At 42.3% G+C, this 13,468-nt stretch overlaps 1 protein-coding gene across 2 annotated transcripts in view; it reads left to right on the top strand.

Moving 5' to 3' along the window:
• The window catches only part of CLNK (cytokine dependent hematopoietic cell linker), a 208,312-nt gene that overhangs the window by 137,148 nt on the left and 57,696 nt on the right, over nt 1-13,468 (top strand). For both annotated transcript variants that reach the window (XM_002688459.6, XM_059887816.1), the window contains exons 9-10: nt 13,135-13,160; nt 13,372-13,391. In XM_002688459.6, the coding sequence (XP_002688505.2) occupies nt 13,135-13,160; nt 13,372-13,391 (46 nt within the window). The remainder of the gene's footprint in view (nt 1-13,134; nt 13,161-13,371; nt 13,392-13,468) is intronic.

Raw genomic sequence — 13,468 nt, 5'->3', positions numbered from 1 at the left:
ATCTATTTATTTATACTTCACCTTAGCTCACAACTGTTGGAGTAGTTAACAAAAACTTGCATGGTATAGCAGAAAAGGTTTTAAATCATAGGAAATATAGAGACAGACAAAGGTAAATATGAAATTCGGGATCCTAAGGCACAAGTCATTGCATTCTATTAAAATTAAGCTACTAGTTTGCCTCAATCTTCCCAGTAGTCTATGCAAAAAAGGGAGAGCCTGCTTTTTCATGTGAAAAAGCATCAATTGCCCCAAGTAAGAAAAGAGTAAAGCAATTCCTCAAGGAGTACAACAAGAACACATCTTTCAGAGTTAAGTTTGTCCTGCCAGTTTTATAGGGGATGATGACTGGTATCCGGGTACCATGGCTGAAAAATATAGCTGTTTTTGTAAAACTAGTGCATGCATGCTAAGTCACTTCAGTCATATTTGACTCTTTACGACCCCATGGGCTGTAGCCCACCAGGCTCCTCTGTCCCTGGGATTCTCCAGGCAAGAATATTGGAGTGAGTTGCCATGCCCTCCTCCAGGGGATCTTCCCAACCCAGGGGTTGAATCCATGCCTCTTACATCTCCTGCATTGGAAGGCGGGCTTTGTACAACTAGGACCACCTGGGAAGCCCCTTTTCAAAAGTAGACCCCAGTGTAAACTGCAGAGGGGACCTCAGTGAAAACAAAGCTCACAGAAGTTCAGCTTGTAAGTTGCATGGAAATCTTCTTCAATGAGAGTAATTTTCTTTGTGTCTTCTGTTCCTACACTTCTATAATTGATGGTTTTGTATTACTATCCAGAGCTCTAAGGGACTGTACTGAGAAAGAAGCTGGAAGGGAGAAAAGTAATATGAATATCCTCATTTTTTGGATCAGTCATCTTTCTGGAAAATGCTTGAATGATTTATGTGTTTATTACAAAATTCTGTATGTTTGATGCAAACACATTCTCAGATAATTTATTCATTCTCACAAAATGTCATCGAGAAAAACATATTGGGTGGTTCAGTCATGGCAGAGTTTTTTGGTGATATTTTTCATCAAGTTGAGCAGTTATAGATTTATGTTAATGTACATTTCATATTATTTTTCTTGAAATCATATTCTGACATTATCTGGAAACTGTCAGATTTCAAGAACTTATCTTCCCTGAAGCTTGGCTTCTTTTATTCACTCCTAAAAATGGATAAAAGTTTATTTGGGGGCAAAGTATTCATACAGTGTAAGTTGGTTGTGAAAGTGTTAGTTGCTTAGTCATGTTTGACCTTTCGCGACCCCATGGACTGCACCCCACCAAGCTCCTCTGCCCCTGGATTTTTCCAGCCACAAATACTGGAGTGGTAACCATTCCCTTCTCAGGGAGTTGTGATGAACCATTAATTAGCATTAGCTATAGAGGCAGAAGAAACTCTCTCTTTTTAAATGAGGATAGCTGTAATATTGAAAAGTGGTGTGGTTTAGCTTCTCTCTCTTTTTTTCTTTTTTTAAATTGGAGGATAATTGCTTTACAATGTTGTGTTGGTTTCTGCTGCACAACAACACGGATCAACTCTAAGTGGCTTAGCTTCTTAACGCTAAGCAGAAAGGAGGCTAAAATGAGTTTCTTTGCCTTCCATGTGAACCAAGCCCAAACTCTAAACCAATTTCCTTAGAGGTGAAAAGCATGTCATATATAAGAATGAATTTATAACAAAATACGATAAACTATCCATGAAAAGAAAGAGGGAATTACACACAGGTGGCTGAACCTGTATATCCAGAAACATGAGCTTGGTTAAAAAGAAGTACAATAGAATTCCATATAATGCCATCAAAAGACCTTTCTACCAGTTTGCTTTTTGTCAAATTTAGATGCCAAAGAGTTTTGAGTTAATCCGAATCTACCCCCTCATCTTATGCCAAGAGGCTTGGCAAGAGAAGGGGCTCACATAAGGTCACAGAGCAAGCAGTCCCATCCTAGACCAGAGCCCAGTCTTTTGTGAATATGGCAATGTTTCCAGGGTTTTACTATATTTGCTAGTATCTAAAATTTTTTCTGCAAACTCCCTAAATGATTTCTCACTCACCAAACTCCAGTATTCTTGCCTGGAGAATCCCATGGAGCCTGGAGGAGCCTGAAAGGCTACAGTCCACAGGGATGAGCAGGGTTGGACACAGCTGAAGTAACTCAGTACAGCACTTAGCACAAATTTGGCAAGGTTTTCAGAGAAGAAAATGGCAACCCACTCCAGTATTCTTGCCTGGAGAATCCTGTGGACAGGGGAGCCTGGTGGGTTGCTGTCCGTAGTGTCGCACAGAGTCGGACACGACTGAAGCGACTTAGCAGCAGCAGCAGCAGCATACAAGGTTTTAGCACAAAAGACAGGAATTGATGGATGATACTGTCCTCTAGGGGCAGAACACGGTGACACAAAACATCACAAAGAGGATGGAATTTGCCTTCCTATAGATTATATCCTTAACAAAAAACACAAGCTTTAGCCCACAGACCTAGAAACCTTAAATAAATTTAAGATTATCCTCCTACCACCATTTTAGATTTAAGTTTATTTCAGACACAAACAGGGGCTCAAAAGTGATAGAAATCATATTCCTGTTCAGGCTCAAAGCAAAAAAAAAAAAAAAAGGAAGGAAGGAAGAAAAAAAAAAGTGATAGACACATTGATACAAGATCAGTTCAAAGCTAATGTTATACATGTTGTAATGTTATAGATGTTGAACTACAGGACAATACTTTGTCTCACCGTCACACAGAGAAAAAGAAAAGTGTTAGATAAGCGCTCATGTAACAAACACACATTTCAATAGAGAGCAATAAAGAAGCCACAAATAGAAGAGTTAAAAACAAGGCAGTTACAACACCATGTGATAACTACCAGGGTAGAAGTGTACTTTATTCAAAATCACTTTGTGCCAGGGCACAGAAGACCTTAGACCACAAGGACCCACCTGGTCAGGTCTCCACTGTGGGAACTCAATACAATCCTTAATTGTGCCACAACAGGAGAACTGTGAGTCCTAGGGCTGATTGCCAAAGCAGGGCACATAGAGCTGAGGTGGGAGACAGTGACCTCAGGGAAGGTTAAATATTAAGCCAAAATGTGGTTGCCTGCAGGTTGGATCTGGGGACAAGGACTCCTGGGTTCAAATGCCAGTTTTACGACTTCACAAATATCTACAAAGAACTTAAGCTCTCGAAGTTTCCTCTCTGAAAGGGAGGAAATGCTCCTAAATCATCAGATCCCTGTCTCTCGTAAGGTACTAACTGACACAAATCCTCTAGCATAGGTGTTGACACGTGATGGACCCTCGATGAAGGGATACTGGACCGAACTAATGACTTCCACAAGTCTTTCCTCCCTCACTTATTCTTGCCCTTCTCCCTGCCCTGGAATATCTCTCTGGCTCTCTGTGTAGGCTGAAATCATGCTTGATCTAGTTCGGTGCTGAGCAAACACAGTAAATCTGTTACTGATGAATATAAAAATAAATTCCTTAACCTTAAAGATCAAACTTTTCTGCACATTGTTTTCCCTGCAGCAAACATATAGCACCATGCAGAGCACATAGTAGATGCGTGGTAAACCCTACGGTAACTCTAAAAATTAGCCCATGTTAATAAAAGTGTATCAGATAAGTATTGTCGGGGGTCACAGGACCACCAAGAGATCAGCCTGTGACGCTTAGCCACGAGTTCCCAGTAGGTGGGGGCCTGCAAGGGGCAAGCCAAGAAACCCAACTGCTTCTGGAACCATCTCTGCTTGTGATGTGAACTTGTTAGTGCAAGCTCATGTGCCCAACGCACAGTGAGGCCACACAGACCAAAATGGTGGCATTTGGAACGGAGGAAGGTTTATTGCAGGGCCATGAAAGGAGCTGGGTGGCTCACGATCTAAAAAACCCTGAGCTCCCCAAAGGGTTTTGGCAAAGCACTTTCAAAAGCCAGGTGAGGGAGGACATCATCAGTCCTGAGGAAGCCTGCGGTTGTGCTCATGGTCATCAAGTAGTTAACATCTTCTCTTTGGCGGGGGTTTTAGCATCGGTAAAACAACTCAAGAAACATGCATCAAATACTGCTCTCCAGGGCCTTCAGAGAGGAGCTAAAGCAGAGGATATGGTGGAAAGTCCCATAAGATCCTGCTCAGTTATAAATCTAGGCAAATGATTTTCCTGGGGTTTCCCAGGTGGCACAGTGGTAAAGAATCCCCCTGCCAATGCAGGAGACACAAGAGATGCATGTTCGATCCCTGGGTTGGGAAGATCCCCTGGAGTAGGAAATGGCAACCCACTCCAGTATTCTTGCCTCGAAAATTCCAAGGACAGAGGAGCCTGGCAGGCTACTGTCCATGGGGTCGTGAAGAGTAGGACACGATCAGGTGACTGAACGTGCACACATACACACACACTAGCCCTTAATATCCCATCTGTAGAAATACGGTAGAACACAATGGCCTCTAGCATTTTGTGCATCCATGGGTATGGTTCATACATGCAAATCCACCCACTCCACTGCTCACCCACCCCATTGCCTCTGAAGCCTTGGTCCTTCCCTTCACCCTGCCTACCCACCTTGCCTCCACTCCCTGAGACACTGAGTTCAGCCAAAAAGATGTCTCCTGGGATTGTTTAGAAAGAGACTTCTATCCCACACCTGTTACTAAGCCCCAAGGTGCAGCTGTTGACATAGATGTTCCTAAGAAATTGCACTTTCCAACATTACTTGAGGAGCTGTTAAAGTCAGCAGGTCCCTCCCACATCCCAGGCTTTGCCTAACTTAATCCCACTCCACTCAACCCCAAGAGTGGTTTCAGCAATTTACTGCTGAAATTAATTTCTGAAAGTTTCCACAGACTTTCTCAAAAAACTCAAAAAGGTTTCTCAGAATAGGCCTTATGAAATATACACTAGCCACTTGGATCATTTCTTCTTTGGATGCTTCTATAATTAATCATCAGGGCATGAAATTCCAGTGGTTCACTTTCATATATTAATATTATAAAACTCTTCGACATCATAAATACCGCAAAGAGGCCAGGTTTTGTCCAATTTTTTCCAGAGTCTATGTTTTAATTACATAATATTACACCAATGCTTTGTTTCCAAAAGTGTTGATTGTCATAACCGTATTTCATAAACAAAGAGTATTGCATATATTTAACACAAACTGACTAGGAGCTAATTGAAAACAAGTGTATTTTATTTACTCCTAACCATCCAAGGAACTACACTTCATGATCTGTGCTTTATGGACATGAAAACAAGCCCAGAACGTTTAAATAATTTGCCCAAGATTACTCAGTCAGTGATGGGGGGGACGGGTGAGATTAGAACCCAACTTGTTTGATTTCAAAGATCTCATCTGCGTCATCGTCCCTTCCATCAAGAAACAAATTCTCGAATGTCTATCTTCTTGTCCAACCATTTAAATCACAGATGAGAATACCAAACAATAGAGCAAACCTTAATTTGTAGCTTCCATCAGTTTCTATGGTGCAAATACTTCCGCTATGGCAGATTTCAGGACCACTGAGCAGGAAGATGGGAAGACATGCCATATTTTACTGGTTTCCACCACAGACACGATAGAGGTAAAGAACTTCAACAGCATAGACAGATGTGGTAGAATAATCAGGAAGTCATGAGTTTCGAGCATATGCTACCTTTTTCATAACTTCAGTGTATATTTACACAATTATTTTTTTAATAATGGCTATGTTTAACACCTGAATTGCAGAATCCTGAAAATTTAACAACCAGCTCTTATAAACAGGCACCAGGCACACCACCCCTGCCTCAAAACGGACAAACAAGTCTCACAATACTTTCTTCTTCTCCCGGTTGTTGTTCAGTCGCTCAGTCAGGTCTGACTCTTTGCAACCCCATGGACTGTTGCATGCCAGGCTTCCCTGTCCTTCACCAGGCTTCCCTGTCCTTCACCATCCCCAAAAGCTTGCTCAAACTCATGTCTATCGAGTCAATGATGCCGTCCAACCATCTCATCCTCTATTGTTCCCTTCTCCTGCCTTCAATCTTTCCCAGCATCAGGGTCTTTTCCAATGAGTCAGCTTTTCACATCAGGTGGCCAAAGTATTGGAGCTTCAATTTCAGCGTCAGTCCTTCCAGTGAATATACTGGTTTGATCTCCTTGCAGTTCAAGGGACTCTCAAGAGTCTTCTTCAGCACCAAGTTCGAAGCTATCAGTTCTTCAGCACTCAGCCTTTTTTGTCCAGCTCTCACATCCGTACATAACTACTGGAAAAATCATAGCTTTGACTATATGGACCTTTGTAGGCAAAGTAATGTCTTCTCCCAGAGGCTTTAATTTAACTTCACAGACAACTTCATGATTCCACTCTAATAAATTATGGTGATAATCAAACCAGGTCCAGTAGATTCTACCTCCATGCTGTGTTCAGCTCACTACATGGTCTCCCGAGAAGCAACACATTTTGCAGCGGAAGTGAGTTTTATCTTGTCGCAAACTCAGGAGGAAAATGACAGTTGAGCAGATGTTGCTAATTACACATGTAGCCACCAGATGGCGAGCACGCCAGCCTCCTCCTACAGAAAACTGCTTGATTGAATTTCAAGATGGGAAAAGACCCCAAAGAACACCTGTTTGGGTCTTCTGATGCAACAGGGAACTGTTCGTAGCACTTGAGTTATTTGTGTACCTCATCAGGAAAGTAGATTGCTGTTTTCTCTGTAATTTTCCATTATGAAATAATTTCCTAACAGTGGGTATGCAATAAAAGTCATTACTTGAAATGCATTAACTCATTTATTCCACACGTGAGTTCCCATGAAGTATGAGTAACCAAGTTTCACTTTTCCAGAATAAAAATTGCAACTGTTTCTCAATCCATTTATGTCATAAGTATTTTTTGAGCACCTGCTATGACCCTACCAATAGTAAATAGCACAATCAAAATGCAAACTCAAGAAGTCCAGCTCCAAATCTCATCCTCTTCCAGTGTATACTTGAGTTGTTATTACTTCTTAAACAAGTCCTATGCCCCCCTAAAAAAGATGCCTGCATTTTACCTGAATTATTATCAAAGCTATATGACATTCTGATGAGTTATTTCACCTTTTTGATATCGTTTTCTCATTTGTGGAGTCCCTGAAGTTCATTTATACCTATTAATTTGTAACATTTCAGATATCTAAGCAACAAATAAGAGAAACCCATGGCATAAATTATTGCTATTAAACATATTTGATATAGCTGAAGCCCTCAGGATTTTCACTGTTGCATATGATATCATACACACCATTTTTATTCTTTTTTATTTTTTGAATTTTGTAAATGTCTTTATTGAGATACAGTTCAGGTACTATAAAATTCACTAATTTAAAGTACACAATTCAGGGATTTCCCTGGTGGTCCAGGGGCTAACACTCCACGCTCTCCATGCAGGGAGTCCAGGGTCAATTCCTGGTCAGGAATTGAACTCAAATATCCACATATCACAACAAAGACTGAAGATCCCGCATGCCACAGCTAAGACCTGGCACAGCCAAGTAAATATAAGAAATATTTTTTTTTAAAGAGAGAGAGAGGCTGACTCTTTAAAAACAGATGGCCTTCACTGGTGGTCCAATGGTTAAAGTTCTGAGCTTCCGCTCCAGGGGGCATGGGTTCGATCCCTGGTGGGGGAACTAAGAACCAGCATGCCAAAAGAATAAAAAAATTAAAAATTTAAAGGATAAAGTATACAATTCAATGACTTTAGTATGTTAACAGAATTCTGCAACAAATGGCCACAATCTAAGTTTTGAAAAATGTATCTCCCCACAACAAAAGCCTGTTCATTAGAAGTTGCTCCCCAAACCTTCCCCTTTCCCAAGAAACCACTAATATACTTCCTGTCTCTATGGATTTGCCCATCCTAGATTTTTAAAATATAAATGAAATCATGCAATACATAGTCTTTTAGCTTCCTTCATTGAGCATGTTTTAGAAGATCATCTATGTTGTAACATGTAGCATGTTGTAGCATGTAACATGTACTTTATTCCTTTTTATTGCTAAATCATAGTCCTTAGTATAGATACATTTGTTTATCCTTTCACCATATTTTTACTCTTTCATCAGTTAATAAACATTTGGATGAATTTTACCTTTTGACTTTTATGATAGTACTATTCTGAAAATTCATGTACAAGTTTTGGTATGTGTGTATGTTTGGCTTTCTCTTTAGTATATCATGTCCAACTCTTTGCAACCCCAGGGACTGTAGCCTGCCAGGCTTCTCTGTCCAGGGGATTCTCCAGGCAAGAATACTGGAGTGGGTAACCACTTCCTTCTCTAGGGGATCTTCCCAACCCAGGGATCGATCTCAGGTCTCTTACGGCTCCTGCACTGGCAGGCAGGCTCTTGACCATTAGTGACACCTGGGAAGCCCAGAATATACACCCAGGAGAGGAATTACTATACCATGCAGTAGCTCTTGGAGAAGGCAATGGCACCCCAGTTCAGTGCTCTTGCCTGGAAAATCCCATGGGTGGAGGAGCCTGGTAGGCTGCAGTCCACAGGGTCACTAAGAGTCAGACATGACTGAGAGACTTCACTTTCACTTCTCACTTTCATGCATTGGAGAAGGAAATGGCAAACCAGTTCAGTGTTCTTGCCTGGAGAATCCCAGGGACTGGGGAGCCTGGTGGGCTGCCATCTATGGGGTTGCACAGAGTCAGACACGACTGAAGCAACTTAGCAGCAGCAGCAGCAGCAGTAGCTCTGCATACACATGTATTTTAAATGAGGAGGATACTGATGCCAGGGAAAACTTGCATTATAATGGGGGTACACAACTTAGAGACAGGGAACAGAAAAGGTGCATGTATGCAGTGTGTGTGTGCTCAGTTGTGTCTGACTCTTTGGAACCCTATGAACTGTAGCCCACCAGGCTCCTCTGTCCATGGAATTTCCCAGACAAGAATACTGGAGTGGGTTGCCATTTCCTACTCCAGGGGACCTTCCTGACCCAGGAACCGAACTCGAGTCTCCTGCATCTCCTGCACTGCATGGGGATTTTTTACCATTGGGCCACCAGGGGAAGCCCATACAGAAAAGACGCACCATGGTTAAGGCAAAGTTCTCGTCACAGCCTAAATGACCCCATGTGACCCGGTGCACGTTCTCACCTCCACCACCGCTGCCTGGAGAGTGTTGTGGGTTGTGCTTAGTCACTCTTTGACACCCAATGTACTATAGCCTGCCAGGCTCCTCTGTCCATGGGGATTCTCCAGGCAAGAATACTGGAGTGGGTTGCCATGACCTCCTCCAGGGGATCTTCCTGACCCAGGGATTGAACCCAGGTCTCCCACACTACCAGCAGATTCTTTACCGTCTGAGCCACCAGGGAAGCCCAGAGAGTAGAACCCCTTGGTTCTCATCCCACCCCAGGGCCTTTGTACTTGCTGCTGCCTCTGTCAGGGACGCTTGCCGAGGTATTCACATGCTGTGTGCCTTCACTTTCTTCAAGGCTTCTGTTGTCATCCCCCTGCACAGAGGTCTTCTGGCATCTGTATGAAGAACAGTAGCCCCACCACCCGTCTCTCACACACCAGACCTTCACTTTTCTTTGCAGTGTTTATCACCACCGGCCATCATATACCTTTGTTTGTTTTCTATCGCCTGCTACTGGAATGTGAGTTTACATGACAATAGAAACTTTTTTTTCTGGTATTGTATTCCCCAACACCTACATCAATAAATCTATTAAAAATGAATCCATGCCTGACATACACTAGGGGCTCAAGAACAAGCAAATGAATAAAAGCAAGATAGATGTCCTTCTCTAAATTCACAATCACTGAATCAAATGAGATGCATATCTCTGAAGCAATAAATGGAATGTTCCTACTGAATTCCAGATACTCAGTCTTTTTATTGAACTTTGTTTTCAGTGAATTGAATTGATCCCCAATAGATACAGTGCTGCTGCTGCTGCTGCTAAGTCACTTCAGTCATGTCCGACTCTGTGTGGCCCCAAAGATGGCAACCCACCAGGCTCCCCCGTCCCTGGGATTCTCCAGGCAAGAACACTGGAGTGGGCTGCCATTTCCTTCTCCAATGCATGAAAGTGAAAAGTGAAAGTGAAGTTGCTCAGTCATGTCTGACTCCTAGAAACCCCATAGACTGCAGCCCACCAGGCTCCCCCATCCCTGGGGTTCTCCAGGCAAGAACACTGGAGTGGGTTGCCATTTCCTTCTCCAATGCATGAAAGTGAAAAGTGAAAGTCTGACTCCTAGCAACCCCATGGACTGCAGCCCACCAGGCTCCCCTGTCCATGGGATTTGCCAGGCAAGAGTACTGGAGTGGGGTGCCATTGTTTTCTCCGAATAGATACAGTAGTAGGTATGAAAAAGGTGTCTTGAACACCTGACATTTAGCCTCACAGGGAAAGTCATCAGCATAAGCTGATATAAGATAGTTTCTCAGGGAGCTCTGCTGCTGAAATCAATACACAATAAAATGAGGGCAAATTAGTTTCCTGCTTTCTGATTTAGTGCCTTAAGGAAGCACCCTGCGGCCTAATTTTTTTAGTAATTGCATCAAAATAGTCAATGACTTAACATTAACTAGATTGTTGCTGTTGTTGAGATAAAGCCTGAGTCATATTTTTGTATTTTTACAGTTTAGGAACATCTGCAAATTTTGTCTCCCATTAGTGTTTGAATTCATGCAGAGAAGTCTATATTATCTAAAATGCATTTAAAAAAAAAAAATAAGGAGAATGGTAATTTTGTCCAATGAGGTAGTTTTTCTGTTATTTGGGTTTTTGGTTTTTTTTTTTTTTTTGGTGTCTTTGAGTTTTATTGGGAAAGGGAATCCATTGTAATGTCAGACCAGTAGATCTCTTGCCTGTGAAATAAAACCCATTATCTGGCTTCTCTGGAGAGGTATGGAGCCCTCTCAGAAGAGCTGGACTGAAGAAGGCACTTATCTCAGTCTACTCCTCCTTCCTTCAGTTAGTTAGACCTAGAAGAACCTTTAAAATCATCCAGACTAGTGAGTGTTGCGTTGTGTTCTTTTTGACCAGCTAGACATTTTCCCCAAAGAAATCTTGAAGAAGATCCAATGGGAAGTACACAGAGATGGAGTCTCCACAGTGACAAGGGATGATGAGCTAGAAACCCAGCCTCTCAGCCTTACAGTTTCCTTAGGTGTCTCCAGGGGGACCCCAGGGGACTCTTCACAGCAAAGTTTTAAAACAATGATTTATTCCAATTGTGTCATCTCACAAATAAGGAAAGGAGACTCAGGCAGTGCTCAGTTGAGTTTTAAGTCTCCTATGATAAGATACTTGATTCATGGCAAATAGATGGGGAATCAATGGAAACAGTGACAGACTTTATTTTCTTGGGCTCCAAAACCACTGAAGATGGTGACTGCAACCATGAAATTAAAAGATGTTTGCTCCTTGAAAGAAAAGCTATGACCAACCTAGACAGCATATTAAAAAGCAGAGACATTACTTTGCCAACAAAGGTCAATATAGTCAAAGCTATGGTTTTTCCAGTAGTCATGTAAGGATGTGAGAGTTGGACCATAAAGAAGGCTGAATGCCGAAGAATTGATGCTTTTGAACTGTGGTGTTGAAGAAGACTCTTGAGAGTCCCTTGGACTGCAAGGAGATCCAACCAGTCAATCTGAAAGGAAATCAACACTGAATATTCATTGGAAGGACTGATGCTGAAGCTCCAATACTTTGGCCACCTGATGCAAAGAGCCGAGTCATTGGAAAAGACCCTGATGCTGGGAAGGATTGAAAGCAGGAGGAGAAGGGGATGACAGAGGACAAAGTGGCAGGATGGCATCACTGACTCAATGGACATGAGTTTGAGCAAGCTCCGGGGGATGACGAAGGACAGGGAAGCCTGGCCTGCTGCAGTCCATGGGGTCCCAGAGAGTCAGACACGACTGAGCTACTGAACAACAGCCATGATAAGATGCAGTCATCTCACTGACTCCTCTCACCCCCTATAAAACAGCATTTATCAGGTCACATCCATTTTTACAGATAAGTGAACATTGCTTACTCAAAGAGCTCTCCCTGACACCCCAGACCAACTCATCTCCCATGTGTCCCTTCAATGCCACACCCTTCTCTTCCTGAAGTGTTTTCTTCAGGAAAGGTAGTGCACGACTACCCTTTAGGTGTAAGCGCTATGGCAGCAGGGACAGTGTCTCTCATCTTCCTCATTGTGTCCCCAGAAGCTAGAACGTGGCCTGGAAACACAACTGGAAACACCTTGAGGGGAAGGATTGTGTTGCATTTGTCTTTAACTCCAGAGCTTGGCCCTGGGCTTAGCTCAGAGTAGCAGCTCAATAATTGTCTGAGTCGAATTGCACTGTGGAAATAAAACTACTTAAGAATGAGACGGTTCAGTCGTTTGACTCTTTGAGACCCCACGGACTGTAACCTGTCAGGCTCCTCTGTCCATGGGATCCTCCAGGACATTGCCATTTCTTCCTCCAGGGGATCTTCCTAACCCAAGGATGGAACCTGGGTTTCCTGCATTGCAGGTGTATTCTTTACCACTGAGCCATTGGGGGAGCCCCTAAAACTACATTGACATCAGGAGAATCCTTTCCAGGCCCCATTCAGGCTTTTTCTAGGGTCAGATGGTCTTGGGCAATTGTCCTCCCTAGTTTCGTCTTTCATCAAATAAAGTAATTGGACTCCGGGGTCTTAGAAAACCCTTTCATCTGAAATGTTCTGTGATGCAGTTTTTCTCTTCTTAGAAATGCCTGATGAAAGTGGGAGGCAAGAACTTGAATAAGATGACTACATATATAAAAGGATATCAATCAACAGCTAATGGTTAAGAGAGGACCTCAGGGGTCACACCATATGGGATGAGATCTTCATTCTACCGTTTACTAACTGGGGGATTGGAGGTGAGGTACTTAACTTCCCCATGCTCCAGTTTCTTCATCCAGAGCAAAAGCGAGGATTAAATGAGATCACATACCAAAAGTATTTAGCATGGTGTTGGGTATTTCATAAGATGGCAACAAATGTTCATTGGTATTGCACCAGAATTATTCAAATGGGGATGATTTCCATTTAAACGTATGTAAAGATAATGACATTTGCCATAAACTCACTCCTGTTTCTTCTTATGTTTTAGGAGACAAACCCACAAAGGGAAACAAGGTAAGAAAAAACATTAAAATGCATTTGTTACCCACTCTTTATTTTAGAACCATAGGAATATGGACGATGTGAAGGCTTAGATGGCACTTGAAAGATATACCCTAGAAGTTTGGTTGGGCTTTGTTGTTTGTCTCTAAACCAAAAAAAAATTGTTAACCATTAGCTCTGCTCAAAGAATAACTGTAATTTCTGGTTCTCTTTCCTTTTTCAGACTCCTTTACCACCTCCTCGGTAAGACACTGAAAAAGAGAATTTTGTTTCACAATATACTTACATGATTAGTTCCAGAATTTGAAAAGAGAAACACA

Source organism: Bos taurus, chromosome 6 (genome assembly GCF_002263795.3).
Source record: "Bos taurus isolate L1 Dominette 01449 registration number 42190680 breed Hereford chromosome 6, ARS-UCD2.0, whole genome shotgun sequence".
Taxonomy (NCBI): Eukaryota; Metazoa; Chordata; class Mammalia; order Artiodactyla; family Bovidae; genus Bos; species Bos taurus.
This window is presented reverse-complemented; position numbering and strand designations above follow the sequence as displayed.